This window comes from Eurosta solidaginis, chromosome 2 (assembly GCF_040869045.1).
Source record: "Eurosta solidaginis isolate ZX-2024a chromosome 2, ASM4086904v1, whole genome shotgun sequence".
Lineage (NCBI taxonomy): Eukaryota > Metazoa > Arthropoda > Insecta > Diptera > Tephritidae > Eurosta > Eurosta solidaginis.
The window spans coordinates 15,503,856-15,524,605 of NC_090320.1; the positions used below are offsets into that span (position 1 = coordinate 15,503,856).

The window sequence follows — 20,750 nt, forward strand, 5'->3', positions numbered from 1 at the left end:
ACGCAGGAAAACGAAGCAACGAATTTTCGAGAAAGAATGCGAGGGTAGTTTCAAGCCGGAGCGCACTACTCTTGTGAAATGTGGGAACGATACCGATTATGCAAAGCAAATCCGTCCAGCGCAAGCTCTACGAAGTGGTTCATTGACCAAACAACAGAGTGTGAAGGAACGGCCCAGGGTAATGAGTAGTAAGATGAAACACTGGCATGACAAGAACTTTAATTCGGAAGGTTTCTTGGCGGGAGATTTGGTACTGTTAAACAACCCACAACGTAAAAAAGGTTTGTCCCCGAAATTGCAGTGTAATTGGGAAGGCCCATACAAAGTTGTAAAACGGATCAACGATGTAGTGTACCGCATACAAACCATCGGTAAACCACGAACCAAAATGAAAGTGGTCCATTTGGAAAGGCTGGCAACGTTTAGATCGAGAGATTTGTCTGATCGGGACGATCAGACTTAGGTGGAGGGCAGTGTCACGGATATTACCACCCCTAAGTTATCCCATCACTAAGGCGATGCTAAGGCCATGCCAAGCAGTATTTACGTTAATAATCAAATCAAGTATACACATATATAAGGCAGCCCAGAGAGATGTCACACACAGATGCATTTACTTATACGGCTATGTGCGCGCGAGAGACTGTAAACTACAAACATTCACATCAATAATTCAATCTTTATGTGTTTACATAAACGAATAAATAATTCCGTCTACACATATGTACGTATACGAGCAGCGGAGCGGCAATGCACAAACACATGCATATATCTTATCTCAGTGGTCACAAGAGAGGGCAATAATTTGTGCACGTAGTTGTGGCTGGCGATTTTGTAGCCGAAACAACTAGTAACTTCTGGAAATCGAAGAGCCTAGAAGTATGCAGCGTAAACTATAAAAGCGGTGCAGGCGAGTAAGAAGTAATTCAGTTTGATTTGAATTGTCAAGCAGTTACGAGTAAGACGATATCTAGCGAGCAATAGCACTATTATTTTGAAAGTCAGTTTCCTTTAAGATATCAGTTTGGTTATTAAGCTATTCGTTGCACAGTTTGAGTGTTATTGTGAAGTATTTTAATAAAGGCCATTTTTCCGTTATTCAATATTGGAGTTATTTATTCAACAGTTTAGTGATTCGAACTTAGCAGAGGATTGCAAATAAGAGGATTTGCAATAAAATCCGTTACAATAGTTTTTTCAAATGTACGAATGTTTGTACATACACTAAACAAAATTTTCAAAATTGGATTTATTTTTCGCCATGGAAGTTTTTTCCATGAAAACTTTCTAAGGCAAGTTAATGGATTAATTAGCCAAGTCTTCTAAATTAAAGCCCTTAGTGAACTCAATCTTACAATCAAAATATAAATTTTTATTTATTTCGTTATTGCCTTATTGAATAGAAACGGTTGCTTCCGATTAAATAAAGGTTTCGTAAAATAACTAATATTTTCTTGGGGCTGCTTACCGATGTGCGTTAATGGAGTGGCACTGTGTGAAAAGGAAAAATTAATTATTTCATTTAACATATATAATTCTGATCCCATTAAGCTTTTGTGTGAAATTGGATATATATATATATATATATATATATATATATATATATATATATATATATATATATATGTCTACGGCGAAAAATCAATCGCATTTTCTATGTTCTGTGTATTTATTTTTCCACATACATTCATTGAAATTTATAGTATAGATGTATGTATGTATGTAGCTCAAAGCTTAGACTCGTGCTTGTTGTTCTATATTGTTACTTAGTTTTCTACAGCTTTATATCGGCTGCAATGAGACTTGAGACTTGAAGCCGATAATTTCGAGTACTTAGTATGTTGTTTTTTAATAATACAAATATATGTAAGTCTTCCAAATTTATGTAAGAAATGTATGCAAGCATAATTAGTACGTGAAAATATTTCAACTCATCTGTGAACGACATATTCCTAGAAGCAGGTTTAAAAGCTTGAGTCTTAATCTGAATTTTGCACTGCATACATATACATATATATGACGAAACCAAAATTAATTTAAAATGTAGGATATACCAGTTCTCGTGAATGTGCGATCCGTCGTTAAGTTCTAGGTCGACGTTGTCTGAATCAGGGTGGTGTGCTCTACATATTGAGCTATCAATCTGTTTAACAAAACATATCAGAACAAAATGTTGACTTGCAGCACTTTCCTCAAATGAAATTTTTTGTTTAATAATTTTGGAAAAATTTAAACAACATGACATCAGGACGGACAAGGCGACAGCTGTTTCGATTATACCTTGTAAATCCCTTGTTGTTGTTGTAGCAGTGTGTAAATCCCTTTTATACCCGGGAGTGGTATTCGAACCCAAATTCCTGCGATAATTTAACTGTTGACAAAGACATTGAGCCAAAGCCAAGCCGTTGTTTTTATGCAAGGTGCCCCCATTGCCTTTTTTTGCATGTTTGCTTGTACCAAAGCTACGCTTTGTTGTTGGCATGTTAATTTTATGAACTGGTCTTGCTTTGATCTAAAATTAACCAGTGAATGTTTTTTGTTTTTAGATTTTCAGCACCAAGCTTTAACTTTTGGGATTTGTATTAAAACCAGAAATGTATATAAATTTCTATTCAAGGCGAATTCAGTACGAGGTGTTGTTATCCCAACAGAAGATTGCTTTTTGTTGGTTATTTTCCATACAGTGCCTTGTACTGTAGTCAGTTAATCGAAATCCATTAAATTTTTCTTTTGACTTGACATTCTTCTGCACGGCTAATTGGTTGAATTCGCTATGCCACCGCCTGGTATGGATTCGCTTTGATTTCTATTATTAGATTTTTTAAACTTCTTGGTTTTGTTTTAAAACTAGAATGTCTTTAAGTTAATATTTTTAAATATTGCTTTCAATTAAGTTAAAAATTTACGTTTACGTAAAAACAGTAAATTGCGCGGTTTTAAATTAAGTGAAAAAAGTTTGAATAATTGGCTAAACCGAAATATTTAGGATCAACTTTTTAACCGAGTAACGTTGATAAATTAAATTGCTAGGCCGATACGGATCCAGATGAATTTTAGATGAGAAGCTTTTCATAGCAGAAACACATTTGGAGTATTTGACAAACAATTGTCGAGGTCGCACCCCCTTTAGAAAAAAACCTTTACCGCGACCACTGATACGAGAAAATTTTAGCTCTTTTCATAGTACTTCTTAACCTATTAGCTGAAGGCCAATGTATCTCCTACATTAATAATATTATTAATTAATAATACAATAATCCAAAGATCAAAAACGATAAGTTTCTGCATATCAGTGATCTATATTTCTCCGGTTTTCAGATACACGTGTTGATTTAAGTCATAAAGCAAAAATTGTTAGCCATGAACTAACCCAGTCCAATTACGATTAATATAAATAAGTCAACAAGTTTGTAGAGTAGAGTAAAAAATAAATATTTATATTTAAATAAATTAATTGTATTAAAACTGAAATTTAAATAATAATACCAAAGAGATAACTTGCCATTAGGAGGTGATTTGAAATTTCAGACGATAACAAATTGAGGCAATCTAAATCACGTGTCATTAAACTAGGAAATCATACATAACTCATCATTGCGGAAATTATATACGACTTTGTACATTATGAATGAGTTAATTATTAAGATTTGTATAGTTATACTCGTAGATGTACATATATGATCATTCGGATTGCTTGTTTTAGGAAAATAAAAAAATTATTAAGAATAGCAAATATAAACAATAGCACTAGAACCGACAATACCTGAAAGTTGAAAATGTTAAGCCAAGTGTCTACAGGTTACACCAAAGGAACTGTTGCATAAACTAGTCTTTAACACGTTATGTGTATATACATATATAAGACCAATAAAGGAATATTTTAGGTCAGTTAATTTAATGATTGAAAACGAAAGATTCACCCACCTCAGTCAATGGAAAGACCTTAACCAACGTCATCAAGTGATAAGCAATAGCATTTATGAAAATGCTTTAAATAAAATTAAAATAAATGAATAAAACATAAAAGGTACAATGCACGTAAACCCGCAATTTAAGACAGGTGCATTCGTCTTAGAAAGTTGATAGCTTGCGCGCTAGGTGAATTCGCATTGTATGTTTGACGATTTTTGTTTATACAATTGTTTGCTGTCTGTATTTGAATAATTCTTTTATTTTTTTAGATTGTTTTATGACGCCCATTACATTAAAATGAATTGTCGTACGAACTTCTGCACAAGCGTAGGATGCATAATGACAAGCTTTAACTGAATGTCAGACGAGTTTTCGACAATTGGTTAAAAATATGCAGTAGCGCCTCGCTGGCATAGCACTCCCCAAAACATTCTTGTAGTGTCTCTATCGCTACAACAACAACAACGAACGATTCGAATGGACTACTTGAAAGCATATCACGACATGGAGAAATCAATATTAAGCCTCTTTGAGTGCTTATTCGAGAGGCCGCGCAAAATTTGATTAAATAATAAGTGGCTCTACAAGAAAAGGTTAAAAGGAGTGAAGGCATCTTCTAGGCATTAAATTACATTCTTTGAAGCAGGGTCAATACAGTCGGGTGATTGCAGATAAGCATTCATCGTGCGAGGTAGGATGGAATTGGGTTATCAATGAGTTGCATGCTTAGACCAAACAAGATATACTTTCTTTAAATCCTCTGTAGTCTGTATATATGATTCCAAATTATGGAAGCATAATCTAGTTTCGAGCGTAATAAAAATAAATACAACTTTTCTGATATTTAATTTAATCACAATTGTGTAAAAATCAACCCCTAAATCAACAACGCTTCGTTTGCAGAAGGGAAGAATCTAATGAACTATTAATTTTAGACAAAAGCTCAATATCATCAGCACCGAAGGTTGTCAAATTAGACTTTTTGCGGATGACGCATTAATTATGATCGGTGAAAATAATATTAATATTGCAATTGCCAAAGTGCAACATGAACTAAATAACTTGTATAAATGGTTGTGTGGTAATAGACTGAAACTAAATATATGATAATAACAAGGAGGAATATCAATGAGGATGATATAGCCGAGCTAAAAATAAATGATGAAATCATACAAAGAGTTAACAGTATAAAATACTTAGGAATAACAATTGATAATAAACTCACATTTGAAGATCATATAAATTATACAATTGAAAAATTGTATTATACAATTCAAAAAAGTACAAAATCTAATATATAAAATTCTTGTGTCACGGTGTTAGAGGCTTAACTCCTCCGAAACGGCTGAACCGATTCTCATGAAATTTTGTGAGCATATTGGGTAGGTCTGAGAATCGGCCAACGTCTACCTTTTTTTCGCTATGTGCCTAGGGTGTTGAGATCAAAATGTGGACCCGGGTACCCCTAGAAGGTGCTTATACAATATGGATATCAAATGAAAGCTGTTGATGAGTGCTATAGTACAGGATAATTTTCATACCCCTGGTTGACTAGGGTCTGGAGATATAGGCCAAACGTGGGCCCGTGAACGCGTAGACAATGTTTTTACATTGTGGGTATCAAATTGAAGCTGTTGATGAGTGCTTTAGTACAGGGTAGTTTTCATACCTATTGGTGCCTACTTACTTACTTAATTTGCGCTTAACCGTCTAAACAGTTATGGCCGTCCAACAAGGCGCGGCAGTCGCTCCTTCGCTACGCCAACCGGCGCCAATTGGTCACACCAAGGGAGTTTAAATCGTTTTCCACCTGATCCTTTCAACGGAATGGGGCCGCCCTCTACCTCTGCTTCCATAGGCGGGTTCCGATAGAAACACTTTCTTGGCCGGAGCATCATCTTTCATTCGCATAACATGGCCTAGGCAGACTATGTTGATGTCTGCGTATAGCTCGTACAGCTCATCATTAAATGTTCTTCGGTACTCGCCATCGCCAACGCGTAGAGGTCCATAAATCTTTCGAAGAACTTTTCTCTCGAACACTCCCAAAGCCGCTTCATCTGCTGTTGTCATGTCCATGCTTCTGCCCCATATAGCAGGACGGGTACGATAAGTGACTTGTGGAGTATGATTTTCGTTCGCCGAGAGAGGACTTTACTTTTCAGTTGCCTACCTAGTCCAAAGTAGCATTTATTGGCAAGATTGATTCTTCGCTGGATTTCAGTGCTGATGTTGTTGCTAGTGTTGATGCTGGTTCCCAAATAAACGAAGCCTTTTACTATTTCGAAATTATGGCTGCCAACAGTAGCGTGGTTGCCAAGGCGCATATGCGCTGACTCTTTGCTCGATAACAGCAGGTACTTCGTTTTCTCCTCATTCACCATCAAACCCATCTTTACCGCTTCTTTTTCCAGTTTGGATGATGATATCAATGTCATCAGCATATGCCAGTAATTGCACGTTTTTATAGTATATTGTTCCAGTGCGGTTAAGTTCTGCAGCTAGTATAATTTTCTCCAGCATCAAATTAAAGAAATCGCACGATAGGGGGTCACCCTGTCTGAAACCTCGTTTAGTTTCGAACGGCTCGGAGAGGTCCTTCCCAATTCTGACTGAGCTGATGGGGTTGCTCAACGTCATTTTGCACAGCCGTATAAGTTTTGCGGGGAAACCAAATTCAGACATAGCGGCATATAGGCAGCTCCTTTTCGTGCTGTCGAAGGCGGCATTAAAGTCGACGAAGAGATGTGTGTCGATTCTTTTTTCACGGTTTTTTTTCAAGATTTGGCGCATTGTGAAAATCTGGTCGATGGTAGATTTACCAGGTCTGAAGCCGCACTGATAAAGTCCAATCAGCCGGTTCACGGTGGGCTTCAATCTTTCGCACAATACACTTGAAAGGACCTTATATGCGATATTGAGAAGGCTGATTCCACGATAGTTGGTGCATTTTGCAGTATCCCCCCTTTGCAATCTGGTTATTGCTATTCTAACTTCGCCATAATCGGGCGGGGGGACATATATTCCATCATCATCGATTGCGGGATCGGGTTCTTCATCTCTGCGCGGTGAATTGCTGCCTCCATTTAGGAGAACAGAGAAGTGTTCCCTCCATAATCTAAGCAAAAATAGCATTAGTTGAGCAAACTCACAACATAAATACGAGGAACAAACATAATTTCAAATTGCCGTTTTTTAGAACTGAAATTGATCAACAGAATATTTTCTACAAGGGTCTGAAAAGTTACAATGATCTGCCTATGGATATAAAAAGTTGCAACCAAATAGCAGTCTTTAAAACAAAATTATATGAATATCGTAAAACCTTAGCTATAAGATAAAACACTATAATATTTTCCAATTTACGAATTAGGCTTCTGGCCGTAATAAATAAATAATAATAAGAATAGAGAGGAAAACTAGCATGCTTGAAGTACGAACCTATATCATTGTTAAAAAGAGCAAACAGGAGAGGACTATACAGGACAGAATACACCCTTAAAGCACTGCTGAAGTGCCTCGCTAAACGAGTGAGATTTACATTATTCGATTTCGACACACAGGACTTTATTCGTCAATTAAGATTTCAACCAACATTAAAACATACTTCCCCTGTATACTCAAGTTTAATCTGGTGAGCGACTTGATGACAAATCTTTCAGTAATGGGTATATATGACATAAACCTGAAATCCATCCTTGAAGGCCCATATAGAGATTCACGACGGTTGACCGTCCGGCAACAAAAGCTAATTGGTGGGACTCAAAAATTCTCTGGATTTAAAAAAACATTTTCCCTTTTAAGATTTTTTCGAAAAGCTTCGTGCATACTGTTCCAACAAAAATCAAAAACTCACCATTTCATTTATATGGGACAAACGAAAGTGGTGGTTGTTGTTGTTGTAGCAGTGTACACTAAAATGACAGTCCTTGGCCGGGAAAAATCCCGAGTCGCTCCGGTACATAGAACCAACTGCCTTGGGAAGCGTCGCGGACAAGCACTGCTTAACATTAAAATTAGAAGCTAAATTGTTTACAGGCAAACTTTCTAAACAAAATTTTTACCAAGTGGAAATTTTTTTTTGTTTATTTGTGTTATCCTAATGAAATGTTATGAGCACCCATAGAGGGGCGCGTGTTGATTTGTACAAATGCGTTTGACGTCAAAAAGAACTAACAAATGGTTGTTGTTGTTGACGACTAGTCAGATAACAAAAAACATAAATAAAAACGAATGGCATGAACTAAAAAATAACAGATCCACAAACACGGCGCATTTGAGGCATTCAAGACTAAAACTTGTTTTTTTTTTAAATCAACGTAAGAAAACAAAACAAAAAAGAAGTGCTCAAGAACAACAAATGACTTGTTACTTAGTTTGTTTCATCAAGTCGTCGCTAACCAGCTGAGCAACAAATATGTAAGTACCATGGCGGTTATTCTATGGCATTCTGGTGGCCCACTCTAAAGAGTAATGGCGCTATATTGTTTGAAAAAAAAAAAAAAAAAATTCTTACGCTTACCAGTGGCGTAGGATGCCTATAAATGCAGTTCATTTTATTCCATTTAGAGACATGAGTGCTTGATTGCAGCTTACAAGACCGTTCTAAACTCTGTGTTGCGGATTGTAGATTAATCTTCATCTCGCTAATTACCGGAGGAATAAATCATAAATCCACAAGAAAAATCCGCTCATCGAATAGATAATGGCTGTTACATAGACGTCGGAGTATTTGCTGCGCATCTATCTTTAGGCTACGAAATTGAATGAACCACCAGCTCTTAGAGAAAGTGGGATTCAACTATGGCATAACTCACGTTCATAATTTGCCAAAAACTCCACCATTGCTTACGAGCTTTTGAGTACTTTAGTGGCCCGCTTAGACTTTCTGTGCACGTCTGTGTACATGCGAAGATTACTCGTTTGTTTTTTATTCAACTTGTTTACATTGCTATTCGCACTTATGCATATTTACGTTTTTCAAGGTTTTCACAAGCAAAAAAATAATATTCGAATGTAAATACGTGAAGCTATTTGTACATGACTGCATTTGCTTATTCTAGTTCGGAGTCAATTTTTTCTGCACTTACGTAAAATCCTGATTGAAATTTAATTTATATCCTGAGGTAGCCATAATTAATGATTTTTCTCGTGCTTGATCGTCCGCTGTTTATTTTTCAATAGCAATAATCAGCACTTTTATTGATTTCTGCTTTCACTTTTATGTATTCTCTTAAATTTTATTGCGCTTTCACTTTGCTTTTCGCACAAAAGTATAGTATTTTTTTGTTTAAATTGATATTGAATCACTGCAATTAAAATTTTCTGTATTTCTTTATTTACTTTGTGTTGTATTTCTTCTTCTTCGCTTGCTGTAAAATTGACTCTATTGGAAAATTCTCTGATGCTGCTTCTTCACACACAATTTTTGTTAAGTTCCAATTTTTTTATTTCTACTCGGAATGCGTGTGCTTTTTTGTTGTTTTACTACAAATGCTAATTGCTTAATTGTTTCCAATTGCACTTATCCGTTTATTACTTCGTTTGTACAATTGTTACCAATTTGTTTAAATTCACTCTTGTTTCTGAACGTCGTTCTGTATTTGATTATTCTCCGTTTTATTTTGAAGTCAGTTTCTATTTTGTAAAATTGTGTTTGTTTTATTCTTGTGTTCGTTTTGCTTGCACGCCACACTTTCCAACTGCGACTTTGTGTGTCGTGCTGCCACTTTATCATTCTTACTAAGCAAACTTCCACTATGCAGCTAAGAACAATGAGCGGCGCGACATGATCAACATTGCGGCTCATGGCCGCACACGCAGTGCCGCTAAACCCCTCGACGGTGATTTGGAAAATACATCGAGTATATTTCAGCCATGGAAAGCTTCCCGGTGAAAATGCATCTGCCTTAGACGAAATGCCAAATACTTTTATCAATATAATTGAATCGTATTTTTGAGCAATAAAATTAATTGTGTCTAAAGCCGCTTCACATATGCAATTTTTCAAATGGACGGGTTTAACGCATTCTTATGCATAACGAATAGATCGCACGTTTTTTTAATCGAGAGCAGCACATCGAGCTACACTGGCACCAAGTTTTGATGCAAGCAAAACATAAGAACATTTATTTAGTTAAATATTTTCCTAGCACAACAATTTGGTAAATTATTTTACAGTGCTAGTCAGGAATTGTAAATAGTTAAATTTAAAATGAATTAATACGAGTTTTACAGCTCCGGCTCACGCTCAATTCTCACGGGAATGCTCTGGATCATTGAGAGACTTGAGAAGCAGATGTCGTAAAATTTTCGCACACGTGAAATGTGATAGGCAGATGTCGCCGCTGTTTTTATACTCAGTTGAGCAGAGCTCACAGAGTATATTAAGTTTGATTGGATAACGGTTGGTTGTACATATATAAAGGAATCGAGATAGATATAGACTTCCATATATCAAAATAATCAGGATCCAAAAAAAATTTGATTGAGCCATGTCCGTCCGTCCGTCCGTTAACACGATAACTTGAGTAAATTTTGAGGTATCTTGATGAAATTTGGTATGTAGGTTCCTGAGCACTCATCTCAGATCGCTATTTAAAATGAACGATATCGGACTATAACCACGCCCACTTTTTCGATATCGAAAATTTCGAAAAACCGAAAAAATGCGATAATTCATTGCCAAAGGCGGTTAAAGCGATGAAACTTGGTAGATGGGTTGACTTTATGACGCAGAATAGAAAATTAGTAAGATTTTGGACAATGGGCGTGGCACCGCCCACTTTTACAAGAAGGTAATTTAAAAGTTTTGCAAGCTGTAATTTGGCAGTCGTTGAAGATATCATGATGAAATTTAGCAGGAACGTTACTACTATTACTATATATGTGCTAAATAAAAATTAGCAAAATTGGATGAAGAACACGCCCACTTTTTAAAAAAAATTTTTTTTTAATTCAAATTTTAACAAAAAATTTAATATCTTTACTGTATATAAGTAAATTAAGTCAAAATTCAACTCCAGTAATGATATGATGCAACAAAATACAAAAATAAAAGAAAATTTCAAAATGGGCGTGGCTCCGCCCATTTTCATTTAGTGTGTCTAGAATACTTTTAATGCCATAAGTCGAACAAAAATTTACCAATCCTTTTGAAATTTGGTAGGAGCATAGATTCTATGACGTTAACTGTTCTCTGTGAAAATGGGCGAAATCGGTGGAAGCCACGCCCATTTTTTATACACAGTCCACCGTCTGTCCTTCCGCTCGGCCGTTAACACAATAACTTGAACAAAAACCGATATATCTTTACTAAACTTAGCCCACGTACTTATCTGAACTCACTTTATCTTGGTATAAAAAATGGCCGAAATCCGACCATAACCACGCCCACTTTATCGATATCGAAAATTACGAAAAATTAAAAAAATGCCATAATTCTATACCAAATACGAAAAAAGGGATGAAACATGGTAACTGGATTGGTTTATTGACGCAAAATATAACTTTGGCAAAAACTTTGTAAAATGGGTGTGACACCTACCATATAAGTAGAAGAAAATGAAAAAGTTCTACAAGGCGAAATCAACAGCCCTTGGAATCTTGGCAGGAATACTGTTAGTGTTATTGAATATATAAATAAATTAGCAGTACCCGACAGATGATTTTCTGGATCACCTGATCCACATTTGGTCGATATCGCGAGAACGCCTTCACATATACATCTAAGGGCCACTCGCTTTTAAAACCCTCATTAATACCTTTAATTTGATATCCATATCGTACAAACACATTCTAGAGTCAACCCTGGCCCACCCTAATGGCGATATCTCGAAAAGGCGTGCACCTATAGACCTAATGCCCACTCCCTCTTAAAATGCTCAGTAACACTTTTCGTTTGATACCCATATCGTAAAAGCATTCTAGAGTCACCCCTGGCCCACCCTAATGGCGATATCTCGAAAAGGCGTCCACCTATAGACCTAATGTCCACTCCCTCTTAAAATGCTCAGTAACACCTTTCCTTTGATACCCATATCGTACAAACATTCTAGAGTCACCCCTGGCCCACCCTAATGGCGATATCTCGAAAAGGCGTCCACCTATAGACCTAATGCCCACTCCCTCTTAAAATGCTCAGTAACACCTTTCGTTTGATACCCATATCGTACAAACATTCTAGAGTCACCCCTGGCCCACCCTAATGGCGATATCTCGAAAAGGCGTCCACCTATAGACCTAATGCCCACTCCCTCTTAAAATGCTCAGTAACACCTTTCGTTTGATACCCATATCGTACAAACATTCTAGAGTCACCCTGGCACACCCTAATGGCGATATCTCGAAAAGGCGCCCCCCTATAGACCTAATGCCCACTTTCTCTTAAAATGCTCAGTAACACCTTTCGTTTGATACCCATATCGTACAAACATTCTAGAGTCACCCCTGGCCCACCCTAATGGCGATATCTCGAAAAGGCGCCCCCCTATAGACCTAATGCCCACTTTCTCTTAAAATGCTCAGTAACACCTTTCGTTTGATACCCATATCGTACAAACATTCTAGAGTCACCCCTGGCCCACCCTAATGGCGATATCTCGAAAAGGCGTCCACCTATAGAACTAAGGATTACTCCCTTTTAAAATACTCATTACCACCTTTCATTTGATACCCATATCGTACAAACACATTCCAGAGTCACCCCTGGCCCACCCTAATGGCGATATCTCGAAAAGGCGCCCCCCTATAGACCTAATGCCCACTTTCTCTTAAAATGCTCAGTAACACCTTTCGTTTGATACCCATATCGTACAAACATTCTAGAGTCACCCCTGGCCCACCCTAATGGCGATATCTCGAAAAGGCGTCCACCTATAGACCTAGTGCCCACTCCCTCTTAAAATGCTCAGTAACACCTTTCGTTTGATACCCATATCGTACAAACATTCTAGAGTCACCCCTGGCCCACCCTAATGGCGATATCTCGAAAAGGCGTCCACCTATAGACCTAGTGCCCACTCCCTCTTAAAATGCTCAGTAACACCTTTCGTTTGATACCCATATCGTACAAACATTCTAGAGTCACCCCTGGCCCACCCTAATGGCGATATCTCGAAAAGGCGCCCCCCTATAGACCTAATGCCCACTTTCTCTTAAAATGCTCAGTAACACCTTTCGTTTGATACCCATATCGTACAAACATTCTAGAGTCACCCCTGGCCCACCCTAATGGCGATATCTCGAAAAGGCGTCCACCTATAGACCTAATGTCCACTCCCTCTTAAAATGCTCAGTAACACCTTTCGTTTGATACCCATATCGTACAAACATTCTAGAGTCACCCTGGCACACCCTAATGGCGATATCTCGAAAAGGCGCCCCCCTATAGACCTAATGCCCACTTTCTCTTAAAATGCTCAGTAACACCTTTCGTTTGATACCCATATCGTACAAACATTCTAGAGTCACCCCTGGCCCACCCTAATGGCGATATCTCGAAAAGGCGTCCACCTATAGACCTAGTGCCCACTCCCTCTTAAAATGCTCAGTAACACCTTTCGTTTGATACCCATATCGTACAAACATTCTAGAGTCACCCTTGGTCCACCTTTATGGCGATATCTCGAAAAGGCGCCCCCCTATAGACCTAATGCCCACTTTCTCTTAAAATGCTCAGTAACACCTTTCGTTTGATACCCATATCGTACAAACATTCTAGAGTCACCCCTGGCCCACCCTAATGGCGATATCTCGAAAAGGCGTCCACCTATAGACCTAGTGCCCACTCCCTCTTAAAATGCTCAGTAACACCTTTCGTTTGATACCCATATCGTACAAACATTCTAGAGTCACCCTGGCACACCCTAATGGCGATATCTCGAAAAGGCGCCCCCCTATAGACCTAATGCCCACTTTCTCTTAAAATGCTCAGTAACACCTTTCGTTTGATACCCATATCGTACAAACATTCTAGAGTCACCCCTGGCCCACCCTAATGGCGATATCTCGAAAAGGCGTCCACCTATAGACCTAGAGCCCACTCCCTCTTAAAATGCTCAGTAACACCTTTCGTTTGATACCCATATCGTACAAATATTCTAGAGTCACCCTTGGTCCACCTTTATGGCGATATCTCGAAAAGGCGCCCCCCTATAGACCTAATGCCCACTTTCTCTTAAAATGCTCAGTAACACCTTTCGTTTGATACCCATATCGTACAAACATTCTAGAGTCACCCCTGGCCCACCCTAATGGCGATATCTCGAAAAGGCGTCCACCTATAGACCTAGTGCCCACTCCCTCTTAAAATGCTCAGTAACACCTTTCGTTTGATACCCATATCGTACAAACATTCTAGAGTCACCCTTGGTCCACCTTTATGGCGATATCTCGAAAAGGCGTCCACCTATAGAACTAAGGATTACTCCCTTTTAAAATATTCATTACCACCTTTCATTTGATACCCATATCGTACAAACACATTCCAGAGTCACCCCTGGCCCACCCTAATGGCGATATCTCGAAAAGGCGTCCACCTATGGACCTAATGCCCACTCCCTCTTAAAATGCTCAGTAACACCTTTCGTTTGATACCCATATCGTACAAACACATTCTAGAGTCACCCCTGGCCCACCCTAATGGCGACATTTCGAAAAGGCGTCCACCTATAGACCTAATGCCCACTCCCTCTTAAAACGCTCAGTAACACCTTTCATTTGATTCCCATATCGTACAACTAGAGACACCCCTGGTCCACCTTTATGGCGATATCTCGAAACGGCGTCCACCTAGGGAACTAAGGATCACTCCTTTTCAAAATACTCATTAACAGCTTTCATTTGATACCCATATCGTACAAACATATTCTAGAGTCACCCCTGGTCCACCTTTATGGGGATTTCTCGAAAAGGCGTTCACCTATAGAACTAAAGCCCATTCTCTTTTAAAATACTCATTATCACCTTTCATTTGATACCCATATCGTACAAACACATTCTAGAGTCAGCCCTGGTCCACCTTTATGGCGATATCTCGAAACGGCGTCCACCTAGGGAACTAAGGATCACTCCTTTTCAAAATACTCATTAACAGCTTTCATTTGATACCCATATCGTACAAACATATTCTAGAGTCACCCCTGGTCCACCTTTATGGGGATTTCTCGAAAAGGCGTTCACCTATAGAACTAAAGCCCATTCTCTTTTAAAATACTCATTATCACCTTTCATTTGATACCCATATCGTACAAACACATTCTAGAGTCAGCCCTGGTCCACCTTTATGGCGATATCCCTAAATGGCGTCCATCCATAGAACTATGGCCTACTCTCTCTTAAAATACTCTTTAATACCTTCCATTTGATACACATGTCATACACCCACATTCCAGGGTTACCCTAGGTTCATTTTCCTACATGGTGATTTTCCTTATTTTGTTTCCATAGCTCTCAACTGAGTATGTAATGTTCGGTTACACCCGAACTTAGCCTTCCTTACTTGTTCATTTAACTCATACGGCGAAAGGCTAAGCAGCGACATCTATTTTTGAAAAAGTAGGTTTATTAAAGGCAGCGTTGCCAACCTAAAAAGAAGTAATTAACAAATTATCTGGCTCACAAATTGAACCAGACAATCTGGCTTTATCTAAGCTAATAGCTATCATCCGGTGGCAAAATCCCGAGCCAGATAAATAATTTTGCATGTAAATGCAACAACAACGATTTGAGCCAGATAAAAATCGGACCTTATAGAGATTTTTATGCTGATTCCAACGGTATATTTCTTTTTTGGTGCAAATGAATGGTTTGGGGGTAATTCCATGTCAAAAGGCGAAATTATGAATTTTTCAAATCAAAATATGTCCGAAACTAGTGGATGGATTTCAAAAATTAAAAAATCGAAAAATAACTTATAAAAATACCTTTCATCTGATGTATATATATCTTTAACTTTTCTAGTCTTTATTTACAAAAAATTTGAAAAAGCTCTTTTTTGGTGGACATTTTTTAAATTTTAATTTTAATTCTGCGTAGAACACCTTTCTGCATAGGCGGTCTTCGGCCGCGCTTATAAAATATAACCCTGGGCTACGCCATGCCAAGTCCGGGTATCTGGTAATGTCCATCTGCGTAGTCTGCAGAAAACATACATTTGTCAAATTACAAAAATTTATATGATTATCGGTAGTGTTGTTTATGGTGAGTTCAACTGTATAATTTTTTTTGGTGTGCAAATAATAACTATAGGGGTAATTCCACGTCAAAAGGTACGTAGAAGGGTGTACTACGCAGAAGGACATCACCACGGTTATACCACACACCCGGACTTGGCATGGCGTAGCCCAGGGTTATATTTTATAAGCGCGGCCGAAGACCGCCTATGCAGAAAGGTGTTCTACGCAGAATTAAAATTAAAATTTAAAAAATGTCCACCAAAAAAGAGCTTTTTCAAATTTTTGGTAAATAAAGACTAGAAAAGTTAAATATATATATACATCAGATTAAAGGTATTTTTATAAGTTATTTTAAAATTTTTTAATTTTTGAAATCCATTCACTAGTTTCGGAGATATTTTCATATTCATATTCATATTCATATTCATATTTATTGAGTCAATGGCAGAAACCTTACTGACTAGATTTACAAGTTTGCAAATTAACTTAAAACTAAGCAACTAAAATTAATTAATTCAAGGATGAGATAAATTTTCTCGATAGTAAGACTCAATCCGTAACTTAAACAAAGGCCTGGGCATTGCAAAGTCAAGATTTAGCATTCTGGAAATTTTATTAAACTCTCCGAGACCTCTTGTGAGAGGGGCAAACCTAAGGTAATTGGTTCTCAGAACTTCACCGTAGAATATATTATGAGAGCGTAGAGATCTACTAGGAACTAGAAAATTTAACTGCTCCAACAGAGCTGAGCAATCAATAGTACCAGAGATAATATCGTAAATAAACATTAAATGTTGTACTGAGCGTCTGACATGCAGTGGCATAACATTTATAAGCATGCACCTGTTTATATAAGGAGGTAGGGGATTAACAAAATGAAGGGGTAGGAGGGCGAATCGAATGAATTTACGTTGAACCCTTTCAACCCTAAACAGTTTTAAATCATCAGCATAAAGTAAATAATTTGAATGCTTTAAATATAAGCCGACGTCATTAATGAAGATAACAAATAAGATTGGACCGAGAATACTACCTTGTGGCACCCCAGAAGTTGCCAAGAACTCATACGACCTCATATTCTCGATTTCAACAAATAAAATTCGGTTTGTCAGGTATGACTTTAACCATGACAGAAAAGCTGAATGGAAACCAATGTACTCAAGTTTCTGAAGAAGTATCTTGTGGGACACTGTGTCAAACGCCTTAGAGAAATCTGTATATATAGTATCAACTTGATACCCATCCTTAAAAGCAGAAACACAGTATTGCGAAAAAACAGCTAAGTTTGTCACTGTTGAACGACACGCAACAAACCCATGCTGACATGGATCGATTATTCCTTTAATAGCAAAAGCCAACTTCTCCTTTACTACTTTCTCAAACAGTTTTGAACAGGTTGATAGTTTAGAGATTGGCCTGTAGTTTGCTACCTCGCTCTTATTTCCAGACTTGAAGATTGGAGTAATAGAAGCCAATTTCCATCGATCAATGAAAACGCCAGTGGACAATGACACATTAAAGATATGGCACAACGGCACGCATAGCGAACTACTACATTTTTTAACCAAAAAAGAAGACAGCCCATCAATATCTTTTTTAAAGAAGATTGTAGGGACGAGATGCCAATAATAATATCTGATTCCGATACCAATAATGAGCCAAAGTCCAAGGAATTAGCTGTATCAGAACCAACCCTAACATCAGAAATATTAGAGTCAACAACAAAATTAGATTTGAAAAAATCAGCAAAAAGGTTCACTGTTTCCACTAAACTGTTTGAACTAATGCCATTAAAATTGACAGAGGTTGGAATATTGGAGCAACCTTTTTTTGTACGGACAAAGTTCCAAAAGGCCTTGGGATTTTGCTTTAACTCTTCTTCGAAACGGGAGATGTATTTATTATATAAAAACTTATCAAGCACATTGAACTGATTCATGTATAATAAATATCGATCTCTAAATGAAAAGTCGTTGGTTGCTTTGTACAACTTAAAATACTTATTTCTAAGATTTTTAAGCTTTTTTAACCTGGTATTGTACCAGGGTAATTTATGTATTTTGCCTCGAAGAAGGGGGAGATTTCTACTAAATATATCAGATAACTGCAGCAGAAAAATTTCAAAGCATTCAGAGGCATTTTTAGCACAGAAAATAGACTTCCAGTCAATTTCAGCAATACTCGAATTGAGTGCATCAAAATTTGCATCTTTGAAATTGTAGGAGGGAGTATTTTGAGTGGTATTGTTGTTAGGTACAAATTCAATGAAATTTAATAATAAAGATAAGGGTACGTGATGCATGTCCGATTTGCAGATAGGAAATTGACACTCAGATAAGTGAGAAATTAAATTTTCATCGACAAAAATAAGATCCAGTATGTTATTTAGCTGGTTCACAAATGAATTAATCTGAACAAAGTTGGCACTAAAAAGAGTATCTAAAAAATATATTTCATGTTGATGATTGACATTCATAGGTGTTAATAGATTGTCATTTAGCAATTTTGACCAAACAACCCTGTTCATATTAAAATCACCCAAAACGCAAAAATGACTGTTTACATTTTTTTCGTAAACTTCAAAAATATTATTCACATGCGCGCAGTACAGAGACTCATTACTACAAGGCGGAATATACGAAACACAAATAAACAGCTTTCCAAACAGCCCACAAATAGAGACACACAGTTGGTCCAGTAGCGAGTCAGTATTGGGGAGCTGAACGAAAGAAGAGAGGAGGGTACGTCTTACGGCAATTAGTACCCCGCCACCTCTTTGGCATCCCGTTTTGATTGGATCCCTATCCTTACGATAGGTATGAAACAAAGTAGTATCAAAAAATTCTGCGTCAAAGAAATCATTGTTGAGCCAGGTCTCAACTATGACATACACATCATATTCACAGCGCGAAGTGACTAAGAAAATATCCTTAGCTTTAGTTCTCATCCCCGAGATATTTTGGTAGTAAATATTTACATTATTAAAAATTGAATTTTGCGGATTATTTACTAGGGGTTGAGCGTTTGGCCTTTGCCCTTTTGAAAAAAACGAAACGGCTTTACTTTAACATCAGTTGGCCATATAGAAGAGTCTAGTAATTTACTATAGATTGAAGTCGAGACCCCAAGTTTGAAATTGCATCTTACTAACGAGCTAGAGTCTGTGTTTTTCTTTACTAACTTATAACAATGAATAAGAGATGGCGAAATATTCGCATTTTTTGATACATAACTGATAATATCACTTGCATTAACTGACGGCTTGAATGAGGATAAATGTAACCATTTTAGGCGAACAGCTAGATTAAGATCAGCATTTACATTACTGCCTACAACGATAGTAGCAGCCTTCTTGGATTTATTTGTCTTAATTTCAGAAGTTACGACATCAGATGTAGATTCCTTATTGTTGCCTTTATCCATAATAGTGACGCCAGCACAAGTAGGCACGGTCTCACTGGCAGAAGCAACGTCATCAGATGCAGAATGTTTATTATTACCTTTCACCATAATAGTGACGTCAGCATAAGTAGGCACAGTTTCACTGGCAGACTTCAACGGCATCACATTCTTTGCAGTCATAGTGTTATTGCTTTGCATGGCAGCCGATTGAGAGTCACTACTGGTTGTGTTTGTCAAAGACAAATCAATTAGAGGCTGATTTGTTGTTGCAGCCGAATTGGTATTTGCATTTTGTTTAGCTATATTAGCTAATTGTTTAGCTTTAGAGGCCGAGACATTGTTAGCCGCCGATTTATTTTGATTTGATAATTTCGCCTTTTGACATGGAATTACCCAAACCTTTCATTTGCACCAAGAAAGAAATATACCGTTGGAATCAGCATAAAAATCTCTATAAAGTCCGATATTTTTTTTATTTTTTTTTTTTTTGACAAATGTATATATTCTGCACTTAATCCATTTAAATTTATGTTGAGCCGCCACCGCCTTGTGTTAATCCTAACAGAGAACAACAAAAGTAATTTCCATCGTTGCTGAGCTGGCAACACTGTTCACTTTCATGTGTTTTCATTTGGACAGACATTTTTTGCAATGTTTGTGTTGATATTTTATAAGTAAATTTGTGAAATTTAACATGATTTTTTCGTTAATTCGTGCAAATTAGACTATGTTGATATACTAAATAAAAAAAGTTAAGTGACATATGCGCTTAAAAGATTGTAAACGTGCGGGAACAATATATCCATATATATCCATAATATCCATAACCATCTCCAAAGTCATCGATTAATGGTGCCTTAACCTAAAAATCGTGAAAATTTCATAAAAATCAAAAAATTACAAACATATTCCACAAAAAATAAGTTTCTTGGTCATAACGTATCCAAAACAATGAATAAAACTACAAAAAGTTATTAAATTCACGAACTCAAATATTTTTAAGTTATGGATATGGCGAGCGTTATGGTATGTCACCATTAATCAATTACATGATTTCCATAAGGTAGGTTCAATCAGCTGTTTTATCTGGTTATGGGTATATGGTTATGTCACCCATAATTGGCCCTTTAGCAATTCTAAGGTGCGCCCTATGCGAACAGTTTATATCATTTGATACTTGCCAACCATTCTTAAAAATGAAATATAAAAGAAAGGCAATGGTACGGGCAGAGGCAAAAAGGCATGTGATGAATGTCGTGG

The 20,750-nt window shown here is 37.2% G+C and overlaps 1 protein-coding gene and 1 long non-coding RNA gene across 5 annotated transcripts in view; one reads left to right on the forward strand and one right to left on the reverse strand.

The window, feature by feature from the left end:
* Atg18b (Autophagy-related 18b) overlaps nt 1-9,519 on the reverse strand; it is a 51,548-nt gene extending 42,029 nt beyond the window's left edge. For 2 of the 4 annotated variants that reach the window (XM_067764516.1, XM_067764515.1), the window contains exon 1: nt 9,003-9,519. In XM_067764516.1, coding sequence (XP_067620617.1) covers nt 9,003-9,046 — 44 coding nt within the window. In that variant the 5' untranslated portion in view covers nt 9,047-9,519. Of the gene's footprint in view, nt 1-5,603; nt 5,927-8,434; nt 8,856-9,002 lie in introns of those variants that run through there. The other 2 variants (XM_067764517.1, XM_067764518.1) reach the window with 2 other exon arrangements.
* Nucleotides 3,616-4,765, forward strand: LOC137241991 (uncharacterized). Its single transcript, XR_010950044.1, has 2 exons — nt 3,616-4,111; nt 4,182-4,765. It is a non-coding gene; the product is annotated as an uncharacterized lncRNA (long non-coding RNA).
* Nucleotides 9,520-20,750: the final 11,231 nt, after the last annotated feature.